General features: G+C 42.7%; 1 protein-coding gene across 1 annotated transcript in view; it reads left to right on the top strand.

The window, feature by feature from the left end:
* ROS1 (ROS proto-oncogene 1, receptor tyrosine kinase) overlaps nucleotides 1-17,891 on the top strand; it is a 91,011-nt gene that overhangs the window by 68,737 nt on the left and 4,383 nt on the right. The window contains exons 39-43 of the mRNA XM_065401421.1: nucleotides 7,671-7,800; nucleotides 8,897-8,994; nucleotides 9,123-9,326; nucleotides 10,298-10,432; nucleotides 13,486-13,649. Coding sequence (XP_065257493.1) covers nucleotides 7,671-7,800; nucleotides 8,897-8,994; nucleotides 9,123-9,326; nucleotides 10,298-10,432; nucleotides 13,486-13,649 — 731 coding nt within the window. The remainder of the gene's footprint in view (nucleotides 1-7,670; nucleotides 7,801-8,896; nucleotides 8,995-9,122; nucleotides 9,327-10,297; nucleotides 10,433-13,485; nucleotides 13,650-17,891) is intronic.

Raw genomic sequence — 17,891 nt, 5'->3', positions numbered from 1 at the left:
AGAGGCCCCAGGTTCGATCCTGCCTGCCGACAACCGGGGTCTGTGTCGGTGTTACACATTGAAACACCATCCATTCCCCAACGCCACCTCCAACAGAGCTATGATATCAAGATGCTGTCTCTGTCCCACCTCCATCCATACCACCCTCACTCAGGTGACACCAATGGTCCCACCTCTTGAATCGGAGAATTCTACTCAGAGGAGGAACAAGAGATGGTAAACCAGTTACAATAAGGCTTCCCTATAAGAGTCTAGCCCTGACAGGCTTCATGGAGACTCTCCCCTGCCCAGGACCCACATTCACCCCCAAAGGAGTACTGGTACCAACATACGGTCCACCTCCCTACCCATACGACCCTATGTGGTCACATTAGGGTGCATGGGATCCTTACCACCGGGCCCAGAATCATAATACTTCAGATACCAACCTCAACCTCCAGTGTTTAGAGAGAAAGCTCTGGCAGAATATCAAGAGACGCAGCTGGAGCAGCTGGTACAGCCAGAACACTCTATGGCTTCATCCTCATCCCCAGATGAGGTGGTATTGCCAGTCTTCCCCACTCTGCCTGACAATTACAGGCAATACCAAGAACTGCTTAGGAGGATAGCTGACACCCTTCAAATTCCATTGGAGGAAGTGCAGGACCTACAGGCAAAGCTTTTAGCATCCTCCACTCTGCATCTCCTGCCAAGATGGCCTTATACGTGAATGAAGCCACCTTGAACTTGGATAAGGCCATTTGGAAGACGTTGGCCACCTGAGATATCAAGACTTCCAGTCAGCTCACTGAAAGTGCATCTCATAGCTATCATTTCACCCGCCAATAGAGAGTTACTCAGTTTTCACTTATCCCATGACAGTCCAATTCATTAAAGGCTTTGTTAGCATTTTCCCTGTGCTATCTTGCCCTCCCAGGGATCTGAATTTAGTACTAGCAGCATTTATGAGGCTGTCCTTTGACCCCTTGGCTTCATGCTTCTTCCTGTATTTAATGAAGATGGCCTAGATCCTATGTTTGTTCTTATGGTCCTGTCGGATTTCCATCTAAATCAAATGATTCTACCTGTATTTCACCAAAGCCCCATCTGAGAGATGAAAGAAGATGACACTCGTTAGATGAAAGCCTTTCCCTGGCTTTCTACTTGGATTGGACAAAGCCATTTTGAGGAGCTGGAATGAAGGGCAAGGCCATATCGTCCCACAGATTCTTGAGGTGAATCTCTGGCTGCATCCTCCTCTGTTACCAGCTTGCAGAAATTACTTCTTCTCCATGTTGTATCAAAGGTTACTCACATAGGGCACAGGCTACCTCAGTAGTATCACTGCAAGGTGTCCCTCTTTCCAAAATCTGCAGGGCAACTACTTAGAGCTCTGTCCATACATTGACTCAGCACTATGCTCTGACTTATGCCTTGGCAGATGATGCATCCTTTGGTTCAGCAGTCCCACAGTCTGTGGTGCCAGGTACCTTCTCGCACCCTTCTCCAAAATAAACATGGTTTGGGAATCGCCCACAGTTAATACCAAACCAATGTTCCCTCTAATTTTTTCCGTCCATGTGCGGCATAAATTTTGTTATGTGTACCGAGGTATGTGCCTATGTGCGCCACCAGTAGAAACCAAAACCCTAGATAGAATATATAGTTTTAAAAAGTTACCATAGGGATAATTACTTCAGCCAGGACAGGTTAGGCATTTTAGAACTCACTACTCAAAGAATTAAATTTAAGTGTAAGAGAGAAATAAAAATGATGAAATGCGTAGACCAGTCAAAAAACTAAAATAACACACTTTGAAAGAATAAAATTACAGAGAATATCTGTGCATTGCAGGAAGTACCAAGAAGTAACAACAACAATAATACAAGTATGTTTTGGGAGCTGAGGGTGAAAGACTCTCTGTGTGTGTGTGTGTGTGTGTGTGTGTGTGTGTGTGTGTACTGTCTGCTGGGGAAGTCTCTGAGCGACGCCATGCACTGTCTCTTTAAGGCACCCTCACTGACCGTGGGAAGGCTCATTCAGACCTCAGATCACAGCAGCTCTCCTGCTCCTGATCCCTGTCCCGCCTACCCTGCTCTGCAGAGATGGGGTGCAGGGGGAGGGGGACACCCTGATATTAGTGCCTCTCCCTTCCCCCGCTCTGCACAGCCAGCAGGAAGGTCCCGGGAGCAGCTGGCCAGGGGCTCCAAGGCAGAGGGCAGGAGCAACGTGGCTGCAAAGCAGCGGGGGGAGGGGCACATGAACACATGCTGCCGCCTGCCAGATGTGCGCAGCTCTGCTAATCAAGTGTGTGGCACTTGAATCTCTCCTGGGCGGCCGCCCGACTGCGCAGCTTAGAGGGAACACAGATAGGGACCAACACTAGAAGAAGCAAGGAAGGTTACGTACCTTATAACAACTGGATTTCTTTGAGATGTGTGGTACTTGTAGGTATTCCTGACCTGCTCTCCTTCCCCTCTGATTTGGATCCTCATGTGATTCACGGTGGAGTAGGAACTGAAGGGGCAGACTGTTGGCACCACCATTTATGCCCTTGGTTTGTGGCATGAGGAGGCGTAGCATGCAGATGTGGACCAATGGAAAAAGGGGTAAACAGTGAGGTGGCAACATTTGCAGATGATACAAAACTACTCAAGATAGTTAAGTCCAAAGCAGACTGTGAAGAGTTACAAGGGATCTCACAAAACTGGGTGACTGGGCAACAAAATGGCAGATGAAATTCAGTGTTGATCAATGCAAAGTAATGCACATTGGAAAACATAATCCCAACTATACATATAAAAGATGGGCCTAAATTAGCTGTTACCACTCAAGAAAGAGATCTCAGAGTCATGGTGGATAGTTCTCTGAGAATATCCTATCAAAAAAGCTAACAGGATGTTGGGAATCATTAGGAAAGGGATTAGACAGAAAATATCATATTGACTCTCTATAAATCCATGGTACGCCCACATCTTGAATACTGTGTGCAGATGTGGTCGCCCCATCTCTAAAAAGATATATTGGAATTGGAAAAGGTACAGAAAAGGGCAACAAAAATGATTAGGGGTAAGGAACAGCTTCCATATGAGGAGAGATTAATAAGACTGGGACTTTTCAGCTTGGAAAAGAGATGACTAAGGGGGATATGATAGAGGTTTATAAAATCATGACTGGTGGGGAGAAAGTAAATAAGGAAGTGTTAGTTACTCCTTCTCATAACACAGGAACTAGGGGTCAGCAAATGAAATTAATAGGCATCAGGTTTAAAACAAATAAAAGGAAGTGTTTCTTCATACAACACACAGTCAACCTGTGGAACTCTTTGCCAGAGGAGATTGTGTTTTTGAAGGGGTTCAAAAAAGAACTAGACAAATTCATGGAGGATAGGTCCATCAATGGCTATTAGCCAAGATGGGCAGGGATGGTGTCCCTAGCCTCTGTTTGCCAGAAGCTGGGAATGGGCGACAGGGGATGGATCACTTGATGATTGCCTGTTCTGTACATTCCCTCTGAAGAACCTGGCATTGGCCACTGTCAGAAGACGGGATACTGGGCTAGATGGACCTTTGGTCTGACCCAGTATGGCTGTTCTTATGTTCTTATATAACTGACACTGCGATTGACGAATTTCTGGTCCTGGGCTCACATAGCGGATGCGCACCCCACAGCAAATACCCACAGGAAGAACACATCTCGAAGAACTCCACTTACTATAAGATAAGAAACCTTCCCTTTGCAACCTTAAGGTCCAGTTACATTGTGCTATATAACAGTGGTTCTCAAAGCCAGTCCGCCGCTTGTTCAGGGAAAGCCCCTGGCGGGCTGGGCCAGTTTGTTTATCTGCCGCATCCACAGGTTCGGCCGATCGCAGCTCCCACTGGCCGCGGTTCGCCGCTCCAGGCCAATGGGGGTGGCAGGAAGCGGCGCGGGCCGAGGGATGTGCTGGCCGCCCTTCCCGCAGCCCACATTGGTCTGGAGCGGCAAACCGCGGACAGTGGGAGCCGCAATCGGCCGAACCTGTGGATGCGGCAGGTAAACAAACCGGCCTTTCCCTGAACACGCGGTGGACCGGCTTTGAGAACCACTGCATAGAATAAATTCTCCAAGAAGTTTGACAACTCTTCACTTTCTGGAGGACTTTAGTAAGGTTTGTTACCTTAGTTTTGTACATCACTACTCTTCCTAATAAGAGTTTATCTTAAAACCAGTCTGCTTGTCAGTAAGATACTACAAACATATATTTTTGTAGGTAAGATGTATATGGTGTATATATCTGTAGACAAAATATCTTATGCATCCCTACTTGCTGCATTATTTCTTACAGATAAATAATTTAAACACAAAATTCCTGGAAATAGAGACCCCTGAAAATTAGTACAATTAAATTTACACACATGAACACACACAATGGGACTTAGAGATCGGTAGAATATGAAACAAAATTTAAAAATTCATTGCTCCCATTAACCTTCACTCAACCAGGAACTTTTTTGTGTGTTTCATTTGCTACTGAATTTTCATGTGAGGCACTTACCAAAAGGGAGATATTTTCATTACCATTTTCATCTAATGGTAGATGCTTGATATTTATCTGTTAGATCTCATAAATTATGGAAGCCGAGGACTGACTGGGCAACATAATTGCAGCTGTTTAAAAAATCCTGATGTGCTTTTTATCTAAATATAACCTTTCTGTTGCTTGTCTGTCTAAATGAATATTGCAGTGCAGACTGTAGTGCTATGCACACTGTTGTGTTTAAAGAAGGAGTATACATGGCTTCTGTTACTATTATTATGCACCAGTGATAAAATACTTGGGTTACACTCTGTTTTCAAACAACCATTTGATATTGGATATTGGTAACTGAGTCTCTTGTGTTCAAAAATATATTGCAAAATCTCGGGAGATAAAGAATGACAGGTCTGTGGAGAAACTGTTGAAGACTTGTAAGGGAAGTACCAGGTGCTCCTACTCTTACTATTGTTCTTAAGAGCCAGAGTTTATGTATGATTGAGAGGTATTTGCCAGGCGGGGGAAGGGAACTGTCAACTTAAAAATCACACTTCTCACTGAAAAGTTTTTGCCTACTATTGTTACAAGCAACACCTAAGATTCCTGGAACTGAAAGAGGTTAGAGGAGAAAAGTTTCTCAGTTTTATTTGTTTGTTTACATTTGACAGCACTTTGACTAAAGTCAATTTCAGTCTATCCCCTGTATAGTTTCCCAGATTGTTTGGAATCTTTCACGCAGCATTGGGAAACCATTTTAAATCACAAGAAATTGTGATTGTAAAAACATAGAAACGGACAGAATCTGGAACTGCTTTTAATTCCTTCTTTGAAATGTACTAGATTTTAGAGTGATAATATCTCTATAATATCCCTATTTGTTTGGATACATAAAAGTCTGTTTATGGGGTTTATGCATGCAAACAGATGCGATTGCAAGTATTCTTCATACAGTTTTAGATTTCCCTTGAAAATGTACTATAGGAAGCAATACTGCATAAGCAAGTGGTTGGGCTGGGTAACTTAATAGGTCTTTTACATCTCTAACTCTCCCGAATCTATGGTCATTTGCCCCTAAAGACTATACAATGGCAACCATCTGTCTCAAAAAACGATGGTGTAAGTGCCAAAGAAGTCCAGTTACTGTGTGTCATTCGGCAGCATCACAAGTGGCTAAAAAGTCCAATTCTTGAGTGACAGTCCTTGCCACAGATAACGCAGGTGTAAGGTACAGGGCCAGAGGATGAAACCAACTCATTACTAGCGCTTGAGAACTGCTGCACTTTGCTATTCACTCTCTTCACTTTCCTCTCTCACAACCACCCCTCATCAGCTCTTTGTGGTAAAGTGCAGGCCTCTAGAGCAGCCTGTTGCTAGCTGCTTCTTTCCCAGCTTATGGTGTCAATGTTGAAAGTTTTCAGGTCCATCTTGCAAATGTCTTTGTAACTGACCTAGGTCAGCCCAGTGGCCTCAGGGTATCTGCAAGTTCTCCATGTAGGAAATCCTTTGGACTATGTTCATCTTCCATCGGGTGCAGATGACCAAGCCAACGGAGACATCTGTGTTCGAGAAGAGTGATTAGACTTGGCAATGTTGCTTTCTCAAGTGTCAGGAACTTTGGTTTCCCACTTGATATTTAGAATACGGCAAAGACAGCAGGTGTGTGGAAGATGTTTAGCCTTCTTTCATGTCCGTGGTAGGTGATCTAGGCCTCGCCACCCAACAGCAATGTGCTCAAAATGCATGTCTGCTAGATGTGTATCTTGGTGTTCAGTGTTAGTTTCCTCTCACGTGCCCTTAGTTAGTTGGCTGAATATGCAAGAATTAAGCTTGTCATCTAGCAATAAGTTCTCCAGTACAGATGATCCTAGATAGCAGAACTTGTGCACAATATTTAGCATGGTGTTAGCTATTGAAACGTCTGGTGCAGCCAACACACCTTGTGCCATAATCAGAGTCTTCTTTAGACTGTTGGTTAGTCCAAATTCATGACAAGCTAGTGTAACCCACACACCTCCTCGGTGTGGTGTTCTGTCCCATCTAGTGGCACCGAGACCACTTTAAGAGAGAGAGTTAAATGATTCTGGTCTACAACCTTAGCTAAGAGCCAGTTGGCTTTTAGCTCATGTGGATGAGGCTCATGCACTAAGCTCCAGAGGCCACAGGTTTGATCCCTCCCGCCAATGACTGGGGTATGTTGGTGGTACAAGTGTGGGCTCGTCCGGGATTTCAACTGGGAAGTCTCTGAAGCTCGGGACATACTTCCTCAGCTAGGGGAAGTATGTAACCCACACACCTCCAGGTTGTGGTGTTCTGTCCCATCTAGTGGCACCGAGACCATTTAAAGAGAGAGAGATATAAATGATTCTGCTCTACAGCCTTAGCTAACAGCCAGTTGGCTTTTAGCTCATGCAATAGAGGCTCATGCACTAAGCTCCAAAGGCCCCAGGTTCGATCCTGCCCACTGACGACCAGGGTCTGTTGGCATTACACTAGCACAAAGCTATAGCAAAGCTGCTGATGCTCCTCTTCACTAAGATGATATGTTGCCCACTGACTGTCTCATGGAATGGATTTCTCTGGGTGAGTCATTCTACTCTAATAATAGTAATTGTAAAATGTCCTCTTTTTTTCTCATTTAATTTTATGTTGCGAAAAACACTATAAATATAATAAATCTCCAGAATATCAAGGGCAGATTGCAGTTCATATTAACTTCAACCAAGAGGAGACAATCACATGGGTATTCTTCTTCTGCACACTTCCTTTTTTCTAGGAACACTAGGGTGACTGGATAGCAAGTGTGAAAAATCGGGACAGGACATTGGAGGATAATAGGCGCCTCTATAAGACAAAGCCCTGAATATCAGGACTGTCCCTATAAAATCAGGACATCTGGTCACCCTAAAACACTCTGAAGAGTCCATGCCTAACCACCCTACCCCCATAGAATAACATAAAGCTACATTTTTGGTATATATACTTGAGCTCTCTTTAAGGTGGAGGAGATACAGAACTTTGCAAGTGTCAAAAGCCTGCAATTGATACAGACAGGATTTTAGAGATGAAACAGCTTAGTACAGTACTGGTAGCAGGAAATGGGTGCAAGTCCAGTTAACTAGTAAAGTCCATGATTTTTCTTGGATTTTTCCTCCGACATATGTTTTCTTTTCTTCAGCAAATTTGATCACCCCCACATCCTGAAGTTATTTGGAGTTTGCCTGTTGAATGAACCCCAGTACATTATCCTGGAACTGATGGAAGGAGGAGATCTACTCAGCTATTTACGAGGAGCAAGAGGGCAAAAGGTAGGCAGCAGACTCCAAAAGGTATGTTTTATTTTTAGCTGCTGGTGGCATTCCTGAAGGATCCCACCATTTTCCTCTTTTCCCCTCCGTGAAAGGCCCTGTGTCTGTCCACCCCTTTTCTCCATCTGAGGGTCTCTGGACTGGCTTCTTCATAGCAGCCCAGGAACTCAACACTGAGCTCATAACCAACTTCAGATCTCTTGTGTGGCAGTAGCTTGATCTGCCAATAGGCCTAGGACTATATTTTCAAAAAATATTTTTAGTCCTAAAATGCCCATCGAGTTTACCTAGTAAAATCATGTACCCCAAATAGGCATAAATAAGGCTGATAATATAATATTTTCTCTTTTTATGATTTGTATTGCAGAAGCATCTATAATGGGACAGGCAGTTCTCAAACATATAGGAAGACACTGTCCCTGTCTCAAAGAGTTTATATGCTAGGAGATCAACCAACTAATGAAGGGTTGGGGAGGAGGGATAAATCTTGGGTGATTCATATTTAGCATGTGGAATAATAACGTGGATTATAAAGTCACTAGCAAGGATGACTTAAAGCCAGGATTTTATGGCATTGTAGCAACAACCTAATTCACCACCATTCCTATGCCTAGTGTAGATCCAGTATACTGATCTTAGCGATTGATCCATACTACAGAAAGTTTGCTTGTCTCCGGCCTGATGAGAGTGTTTAGTGATTAGCTGTTGGACAATTAGCCTGTCCTCAATAATGCCTTAAAGGTGGGGGATAATTTCCAGGGGCCCAATTCTCCGACCACAGGGTACATATATCTCCCATTGACGTCAGTAAGTATTATGTTTACTCTGAAGTCGGCATATAGGGTTTGCTTTGCTATCTCTCACTGATATTACTTAGATAAAAGAGAAGCCCCTTGTTCTTGAATCATGAATACCCAGAGTTGTTTGTCCTGGTAATATACAGAGATTTTGCACCTACCTGCTTTTTGCACTTTTGAATATCTCTGGTAATCTCAAAAGGAGAAAAGCAATACATTTTGTCATAACAAGAGGTCCTTTTTATTCTGCCTTTGTAACGATGGAAGACATTACTAATCACTGCCTCTCTTTCTTTTAGTTCCGAGGTCCTTTGCTAAAAGTGGCCGACCTTCTGGCTCTCTGTCTGGATATTTGCAAAGGTTGTGTCTATTTAGAAAAAATGCACTTCATTCATAGGTACAGGATTAATTTCCTTGTAGTTCTTACATGTTGTTACCTACAGTTGTAAGAACAAATAAACTAAACTGAAAATGATTGCCTGGCAAAAACTATTACAATTCCATCATTGTTTGTTTGTACATTAGGGACCTGGCAGCTCGTAATTGCCTTGTGTCAGTGAAGGAATACACCAGCCTCTCCCGAATAGTGAAGATTGGGGATTTTGGACTTGCCAGAGATATCTATAAAAACGATTATTACAGGAAAAGAGGAGAAGGGCTGCTCCCTGTGAGATGGATGGCACCTGAAAGTCTTATTGATGGTGTGTTTACTAACCGATCTGATGTATGGTAAGTTCTTGGGGGTACAAAGAGGTGGGAAAAATAATAAATACTAAAGCAGGGAAAAATCAGTTTGCAGTAGCAATGGCATGTTATTAGAGTGCCATCTCTGGTCATTTTTATACGGAGGGAAATAATGTCTGCTTGATTGATGTTTTCCTAAGTTGATAAAAGGTCTCACCTTCTGACAAATACCTGCATGTATATATTTCTTTATTTAAAGCCATGGAGTCTCACTTCAGTCCAGCTGGAAGTAACTAGGATCACATGACCAAAACAAATTTATATGGATGTCCACAAAGTGTCTAGTTTGCTTTTTTGGTCAGTGAACTGACTGCTGACATCACATTCTTCCCACTCCACTTTCCATTAGACCAAATGGCACATCCTCCACAGAGGCAAACATTTTCTCCTTAGCACTATTTCCCCAAGCTCCCCACTGACCTGAAGTTTTTAGTATACTTCATTAGACCTTTGTCCTAGTCTGGATCCTAGCATCAGCATAGTTAGAATTTTCAACAGTACTTCACTGCAGCCATTTCATTTTCACTCTTTTTATTTACATAAAGGAAATACAGAGTGCTTCAAGTCCAGGCCCCAGCTTGCAGGTGCTGACTGCCTCCAAAGTGATATTAAGCAAGTGCAACTCCCATTGAATCACTAGAGGCTGCTTAAATAAATATGATACAATTGTATGTTACATGGTGTCAGTGGAGGTAGAGGGTGCTCAGTTTCTTACAGGATTGATCCCAATGTGCATGAAGGATAGGTGGCATAATAGGTTAGTTCCCCTAGTTTTTTCTAGGAGCTCTAGAGACCCGATTAAGAATGTATGAACTGGTTCATATGAACTTAAAACCCCTTAGCTCTGTTTTTTCTTATTTGGAGGTTAGAGAAAATTAGGTTAAATAACAGTAGATATAATTGTCTATTTTTGACATCCATTAAGCTCATTAAAATTCTCCCTTTGCCTTCCTCAGGGCTTTTGGAGTCTTGGTTTGGGAAACTTTAACCCTGGGTCATCAGCCGTATCCAGGTTACTCCAATCTTGATGTATTACATCATGTACAATCTGGAGGGAGGCTGGAGTTGCCAAACAATTGTCCTGATGATCTGTAAGTTAATTTTGTTTGAATAGTATCATGAACATGAATGAGACACTGAGGGCCACATGTCCACCTGCCCATCATTTTACATGGGGCCTTTTGCACATGCAGTAGCTTTCCCCTGCAGCGTTCAGTGTGTTCTCTTTTTGGCAGACAAAATAATCTGCGTTTGCATGCCCCAGCTGGCTAGCTACTCATCCAATGGCCCAGTTTGTGAGTGTAGAACTTTGGTTGTGACTGAAAATTCAGCCTTAAAATTAAATGGTGTGTATTTGTTATTGTACATGCAGGAACCAAGATATAATTTGGACATTCAGCATTGGGAACAAAATTGTAGCAAGAGATATATCTAATCAAATTCAGTGGTGATTTCAGAGAGTTCATCTTCTGACCCTTAAATTTAACCACTTGAGTGCAGAAGTTGGGTTTTCTCAGTCTGTGCATTCTGTTGCCACTAACAGAATGTGTCACATCTTAAACATAAGATGTATGGATTGATAATGGCCTATGCAGTCTTTCACTTACATGGGTCACAGGTTTGACTGCAGCCAGTTCAGTAGTCACTAGAAGTCATGATGGCTTTAAGAAATTTAGTCTCAGTCTAGTTCCTAGTGTACAGGTGCCTATGTAACCATCATGGTTAGCACCCTTGTTGGCAATTTCAGAAAACTGGCCATAGATAGAATGTGTATGAAGACCAGGCACCCCCTCACCCTAGAAGTGCTCTCTACAGAGAAAGGTTGAGGCAAAGTGGGAAGAGAGAAGTTTATTCTTCTTCTGATTGTTCTGTACTTATCTGTGGATAAAAATAGCACCTTTCCGGGCTATCTTAAGCACTAATTCAAATGCAATTTTAAAAAAAGACTGATGTGCAGAGTGGCTCAATACACCTGTCGCTTGGGGGAGATGGAGCAAATCCATTTCACCCTTTAAACTCTCTGAGGAGGATTTATATTCGAAGTTGCTATATCATCTAAGTAGTCACAGCAGGGCATTTGGCATTCATTTGGCAAAAAATTGAAGGAGAGACCAGTTGACATACAAGATCCCTGCTGGTGTAAAAGTCCCACAAACATCTGCTTTATAAAAGTGGCTTGGGAAGAATTGGTGAGCCCTGCCCTCTACGGCGGGGGTGGGGGTGGGTGGGTTAGTGAGTAGCAACATGAGTTTCATTGCTGGAGAGTATTTAACAAACACATGGCATGACATTTATTTCTAGTAGGAAGCTATTCAAGGCTCTATGTTGCCTTGATAAAGCTTAAGTAGGCCTTCAAAAGGAACAAGGAAAATCTATTTTAGCTGAAGTAACCCTCTAAGGCTTCAGTCCTGCAATTTACAATGTGCAGGTGGACCCCTGCAGAGATCCATACTTCAGGGGGACTGCACGGAGGTGTTGGGGGTCGTTCACGTGTTGTAACTTGTAGGATCAGGGCCTAAGATCAATAACCTGGTCTTTAAAAGCTAGGAGTCCGAATTAGCTCTTTGAGTCTTGTACCTTCGTTTATCTCAGTGGCCAACCACTCAGCACCTGCATGCCGATTCTGTCAGTAAAGTAAATCGCTTGTTGCTGCTTTGCTCAGTTATTAATGGAATGCCTAGATTCTTGGCATTCCTGCTTCCCTCTACATGGTTTTGAACCTGCATTGGACATCAGCAGTCATTAATTGTCTCCTCTGCACTTCAGCTCGCTCACTGTCATTTTACAAAACAAACCGTCACCGATAGGAAGAGGGTTCAAAGGCCAAACAACTTCAATTAAGAAGTGTTTAGGAATTTGTGGTAGGCTTTCACTTCAGGGACAAGTAGAACTCACATGAAGCCTTACGACATAAAAGGCCTTAAACGGGCAGGGACTGTGTGGGTAGGGAGGAGGATGTGAATGTCCTCCCCCCCCCCCCGCCCATTTGTTTATCAAAATGTTAATCCAGGAAGATAATAATCCACTTTCCCTGTAGGAGTGGAGTGGGTAAATTCTAGTAGTGAGTTGGGACAGGGACTCTGTGATCTACAAGCATTTACACTTAAGTAAATATTGACTTTATCAATACTCAAAGCCCTGATATAGCAATTGGTGGCCATCAGTTGGCATAGCTACACTGGTGTGAACCCCTAAGTGTAGACAAAGGCAAACCAAGGTTTGAACAATTGAGCTAAATCAATGCAAACCCTAAAAGGCCCTTGTCTACATGTAGGAATCTGTACCAGCACAGCTACCCCAGTAGCTGAATTATGGCTGTCCCTGAATGTACATGAGGCCATAGTTTCCGCACATAACCCCTCACTACCCATGGAAGTCCTGCTGCTGAGTTTGGTGAAGAAACATTTTTGATTATGTGTGTAACTAAGCAGTTGTACTTGTAACACTGGCCAATATTGAGAGTTCCTTCCCAGTAAAAGGCTTGATTAAATAAAAAAACAGAGATATTAACTATCTTAAGTAATTTTGTATCGTCTGCAAATTTTGCCACCTCACTGTTTACCCCCGTTTCCAGAACATTTATGAATATGTTGAACAGCACTGGTCCCAGTACAGATCTTTGGTGGGGACCCCACTATGTACCTCTCTTCATTGTGAAAACTGGTAATTTATTCCTACCCTTTGTTTCCTATCTTTTAACCAGTTACTGATCCATGAGAGGACCTTCCCTCTTATCCCATGACTCCTTACTTTTGCTTATAAGCCTTTGATGAGGGACTTTGTCAAAGGCTTTCTGAAAGTCCAAGTACACTATATCCATTGGACCACCCTTGTTCACATGCTTGTTGACACCCTTAGAAAATTCTAATAGATTAGTGAGGCGTGATTTCCCTTTACAAAAGCCGTGTTGACTCTTCCCCAGCCTATTGTGTTCATCTATGTGTTCATTAATGAAACGTTCTAGTGTAAGTCACCATAGACTCATTAAAGTCAATGGAGATATGCTAGTTTACCTCAGCTGAAGTTCTGGCCCTCAAAGTTGTTGATGGTGAGGATTTAATGATCCACTAACATAGCTTTGTTATAATGGTGGTTATAATTACATTAGAATTAATTCTTTTATTATATCATTTATTTTTTCTAGATGGGATTTAATGACAAAATGCTGGGCCCAAGAACCTCACAATAGGCCTACGTTCTGTTATATTCAGGACCAACTGCAAGAACTGAGAAACTCTCCTAAGTGCTGCACTCCCCAGCTTGAGGACAGAATGCTTTCTACTGGAGTCCTCAACCACGCCTTTGAAGGTGAGTTTGAGACAATGCCTTCAGTCCCACTTGTTTCCCCTGTTGACAAAGTACAGGATAGACTAAATTTAAAATAGACAACATTGTAGTTCAGTTTTTCCTTCTGCTGTTTTTTCATTATCATGCCTTGGTTCCATATTATTTACAACTTAGCTTTTAGCTAGTAGCTTATCACTGTCTCTATAACTGGCATTCTGTATAGGATTGTACAAAGCAGAATATGTAAATGCTCATGTAGCTGTAAAATGTTGCAGGTGTTTTAGACGTGAAAAATATTTTGTTTAAATGGGCCAAATTGCAATCTCACATTGGTACAAATTTGGGGTAACTCCATTGGCATTAAGGGAGTTACTCCAGATTTCATCTAGTGTAAATTAGATCAGGTTCTGGCCCAACAAGTTTGTCAGCCAGAAAATGCTATCTCCAGTGTCCAAGGTTATGAGCAGTGGGAGAGCAGTGTGTTCTAGTGGTCTGAGAAAAAGACAAGGATTCAGGAATTCACTGTAATACAAGCTCAGACAGACAGACACACTGACTTCTTTACCTCAAATTCCCCAGTTACACTTATCTCCCTCACAGTGGGCTTGTGTAAATTGCAGAGGAGATCACCAAAAGAAAGGGTGAGGTATTCGTATCATTGAGATCGTTACCATAGTCATAATGCATACGCACAAGGGGGACGAATTAAGGTTGCAGAGAGGAAATGGCTCATCCATTTTGGCTGAAATTTTCCACAACAATTCAGCCTGAGGCAGACACCCAGCATGGAAAATTTCAGCCTAAACAGTTGAAGTTTGGCAAAATTATGTGCAGCTGAAAAACGGTCTTATTGGGAGAAGTGCCGGGCAATCTTAATAATAGGTGGTGCTACCAGTCTTGGTTATAATATATGTTGAAATCAGTGGGAACTGTGACTTTTCAGCACCTTTGTGAAGGAAGCCACTAACATTTTAAGCCAGTTTACACTATCTTTTGGGGGGAAATCTTCCACTACTGTGCTACCAGCATTGCAGCTCCATTGGTGGGTAGCAATGGTGGAAGTACAAGTGTAAGCAGGGCACTGGTGACAGCAAGCAGCTTTACTGGGTCATGTTTGCCTGTTCTGAGTAGGGTTAGATGCCCTGATGGTAAAAATGCCAGTGCCCTGTGTACACAAGTGGGTCCTCTCTTGCTACCTGCTGGTGGAGCTGCACCAGTGTTAGTACACTGGGGGAGATCCTAGAAAATCTAGTGTGCCTTAGTTAGACCATCTATAAAATGGCGATACTAACTCTTACCTACATCCTGCGGTGTTGGGAGAATCAGTTAGGTAAGAATTCTAGAGCATTTGGAAGATGTAAACTCCAAGTAAGGCCAGGTATTATTATTATTATTAGGCCTATCACTTCACTTTCCTCGGCATGCGACTCTTTCTCTTGGAACCAAATCTCTTGGTGACAGTGAGCATTTCTTGGGTGGAGGTTTGTAACAGGAGTTTCATTACACACAAAGGCCAACGGTCATGAAACATTTTTGGAAAACTGGTCTTGGATAATTCATCATGGAACAGGCCTTTGGATGATTTGGTTTGGCCTTGGTCTTACCAGCACTAACATAAATGTGCTTCATTGAGTCACAGCTAAAATGATAGCATGTGTAAACTCAGGATTATTCTTATTAAAAATCACTTAGCTTTTGACATTCAGAGACTGAGACACTTTCCCTGCCCAAAACAATTTACAACAGAGTAATTAAGGGTGCTCATTTTAGTTTGGGAGCCTGAATTGAATTGCCACCTCTTGCTTAAATCAGCCCCACATATGGAGGCAATATTTGGGTTAATTCTATTTCAGGGGATTTACACTGCAGACAGATAACTGTTTGAACTGATCTTGGGCACAGAGATCCATGGAAAATCAGGAGACCTACCTGCACATTGCACTGACAGGAGAACTTCTCCCTGAAGTTGTAATGACGCTACATCAACCCTACAGCTGGGGCTGTGGAGGGAAGCTCATGTGGATGTACCCATACTAGATGCACAAACAAATATGTATCCAGAGGTGTCAGGAGGGCTTGTGTTGCCCATGCTGAAGCCTGGGCTGTGACATCCTCACATCTATTTTTAGTGAGCTAACTAAAGTACAGCTAGTGCAGGTCTATCTACACAACCTGCCATTCCCAGCCCTGACTGCAATGCACATATACCCTAAGGACATTGAGGACATTAGGCATGCAGGTACCACAGTGAAGGGCACAGTGTAGGATCTAAAGAGAAGCCTGCTGTTGGGGAAGGAGATAGATGAGTCCTACTTTATAAACCCTGACTCTTAGGAGAAATAAGAATGTATGTAATAGAGAAGTGTGAATGACATAAAGACCCCAGCAAATGTCTAGCCTCTTAAAATACAGCTATACAGGAGGATGATATCTAAAACAGACACATTCAGGAGACCAGGTTCTATGCCAAAGTTCCCCAATCTGCAGGGCAGGAAATTAATCAGGGGAGGGGGAGAAAGGAGAGCTCAAAGAAGAGGAACAGTGAGGAAGAGGATAGCTGTTGGGCGCCTGACCTATCTCCCAGTCCAACTGTATAGATGTCCCCACACCTGCAGAAAAAGCAGCTTGCGGCTCCTGGAAAGCTATCCACTTTACCCGCCTGCCTCCCTGGTGACCTCTACTAATGCCAGCTATCGTACACACAACCTGTCCTTTTTTACATGTCACACAGCATCCTATTGGTGACAGCAAAATATTGATGTGAGCGTGGCAGTGATGCTCCAAGAACCATGATCCAATACCATGGGTTGTTCTTCAGAGGGGAACGTGAATCTGACTTTGTAGAATATCCAACTCTAGAGCAAGCATGACAGTGTGAACATTATAAAGGTACAGAAGAGAGAACCTCTTTCTGCTCCATTACTCTGAGATTCAGCCTTTAGTCTGTAGCCTTTCACCGGTCATCCACAACCCAAGTCTTTGTGTTCTTCCCAACAACTACTGCGAGTGCACTGCACTGTGGCAGTGTAGAGAATTTAACCAATGTGAGTTTATAGCTTCCCTCCCACAGTTGTTATTTCTATGGCATTTATTACTGTAGTTTCTGAGTGCCCACAAACAATGAATTTATCCTCACAACACCCTTGTGAGACAGGGAAGCACGGTTATCCCATTGTACTGGGGAACTGAGGCACAAAGTAATTAAGTGAATTGCCCCAGGTCACGTGGATGCAAGCATGGAGATTATGCCTGCAAGTGCAATTGCAGATTTGCCAATGTCTCAGTCTGCTGGATTGGATACTTAGCAAAGCTGAGTGAGCTGATCAGCTCCCTGTCTTTTAGACCTAGCAGGACTAGTTGGTTATTTATTTATTTAGGACATTTTAACAAGTTTACAAATCCTTGCTAGAAACAAAACAATCATTACAAAAGTTGGCTTTTGCTTATAGAGACACTGTAACGGAATATTGTCAGTAGATCTATTTTCCAGGGCTTTACCATATTACAGAATGAGCATCATTACAACCCATAGGTCTTTTCTAGTGATTTTATTAAATGGAGTGAAATCTCTGTGTACACATTGAACAGACCAGGCATGTCTACCAAACGTTAATGTTCAAAAATATTGGACAGATGTGCTGGGCTTTTTTTTGCAGGTGAATGTACTTTGAGTATTGAATAGAAGGTAATCAAATATCTAAGTATCTGTCTGTCCTCTGGGCAGCACTAGTTTTGATCAGTGCTCTACTCAGTGCCCACTTCTTGCTCCAGCCGGATGTATCAGGCAAATCTCTAGTTGCTCAAAGCGCCAGTCTGAGCCTCTGCTACTCTGTCACTTATAGAAATGGTCCCTCCAGACAGATCAGGCATAAAGCACAAGGGTGGGGAAGTTTGAAGAAGGCAGCAATGCCACTGTCCATGGTATATTATTTTGGGCTATATTATTTTCTGTCTTTAGAGCTGGCAAGCCACCACCATTCTTAAATGCTGAATTCACATTTTGAAAAAAAAAAGAGTAATAAACTAACCTGCAGGGTGTATGTCATGAGTCTTTTTTCCCCCCTGAATTCTCTGTTGGTCAGAGGAATGATCAGATCTATTTAAACTTCTCTTCAGTGTTGAAATCTGGGATTAGAGAGCATAGCATCTGCTAGATGACTAGTAATGGTTTTCAACTCATGTACCTTGTTAAAACCAATCACTCTTACCTGCTATTCTGCACACTTGCCTGTGTTTAGATAAATCACTTAGAGAAGTAGAAGT

The sequence above is a fragment of the Emys orbicularis genome, chromosome 3, assembly GCF_028017835.1.
Source record: "Emys orbicularis isolate rEmyOrb1 chromosome 3, rEmyOrb1.hap1, whole genome shotgun sequence".
Taxonomy (NCBI): Eukaryota; Metazoa; Chordata; order Testudines; family Emydidae; genus Emys; species Emys orbicularis.
Note: the sequence above shows the minus strand (reverse complement) of the source record. Positions and strands in the feature narration are given on the sequence as shown.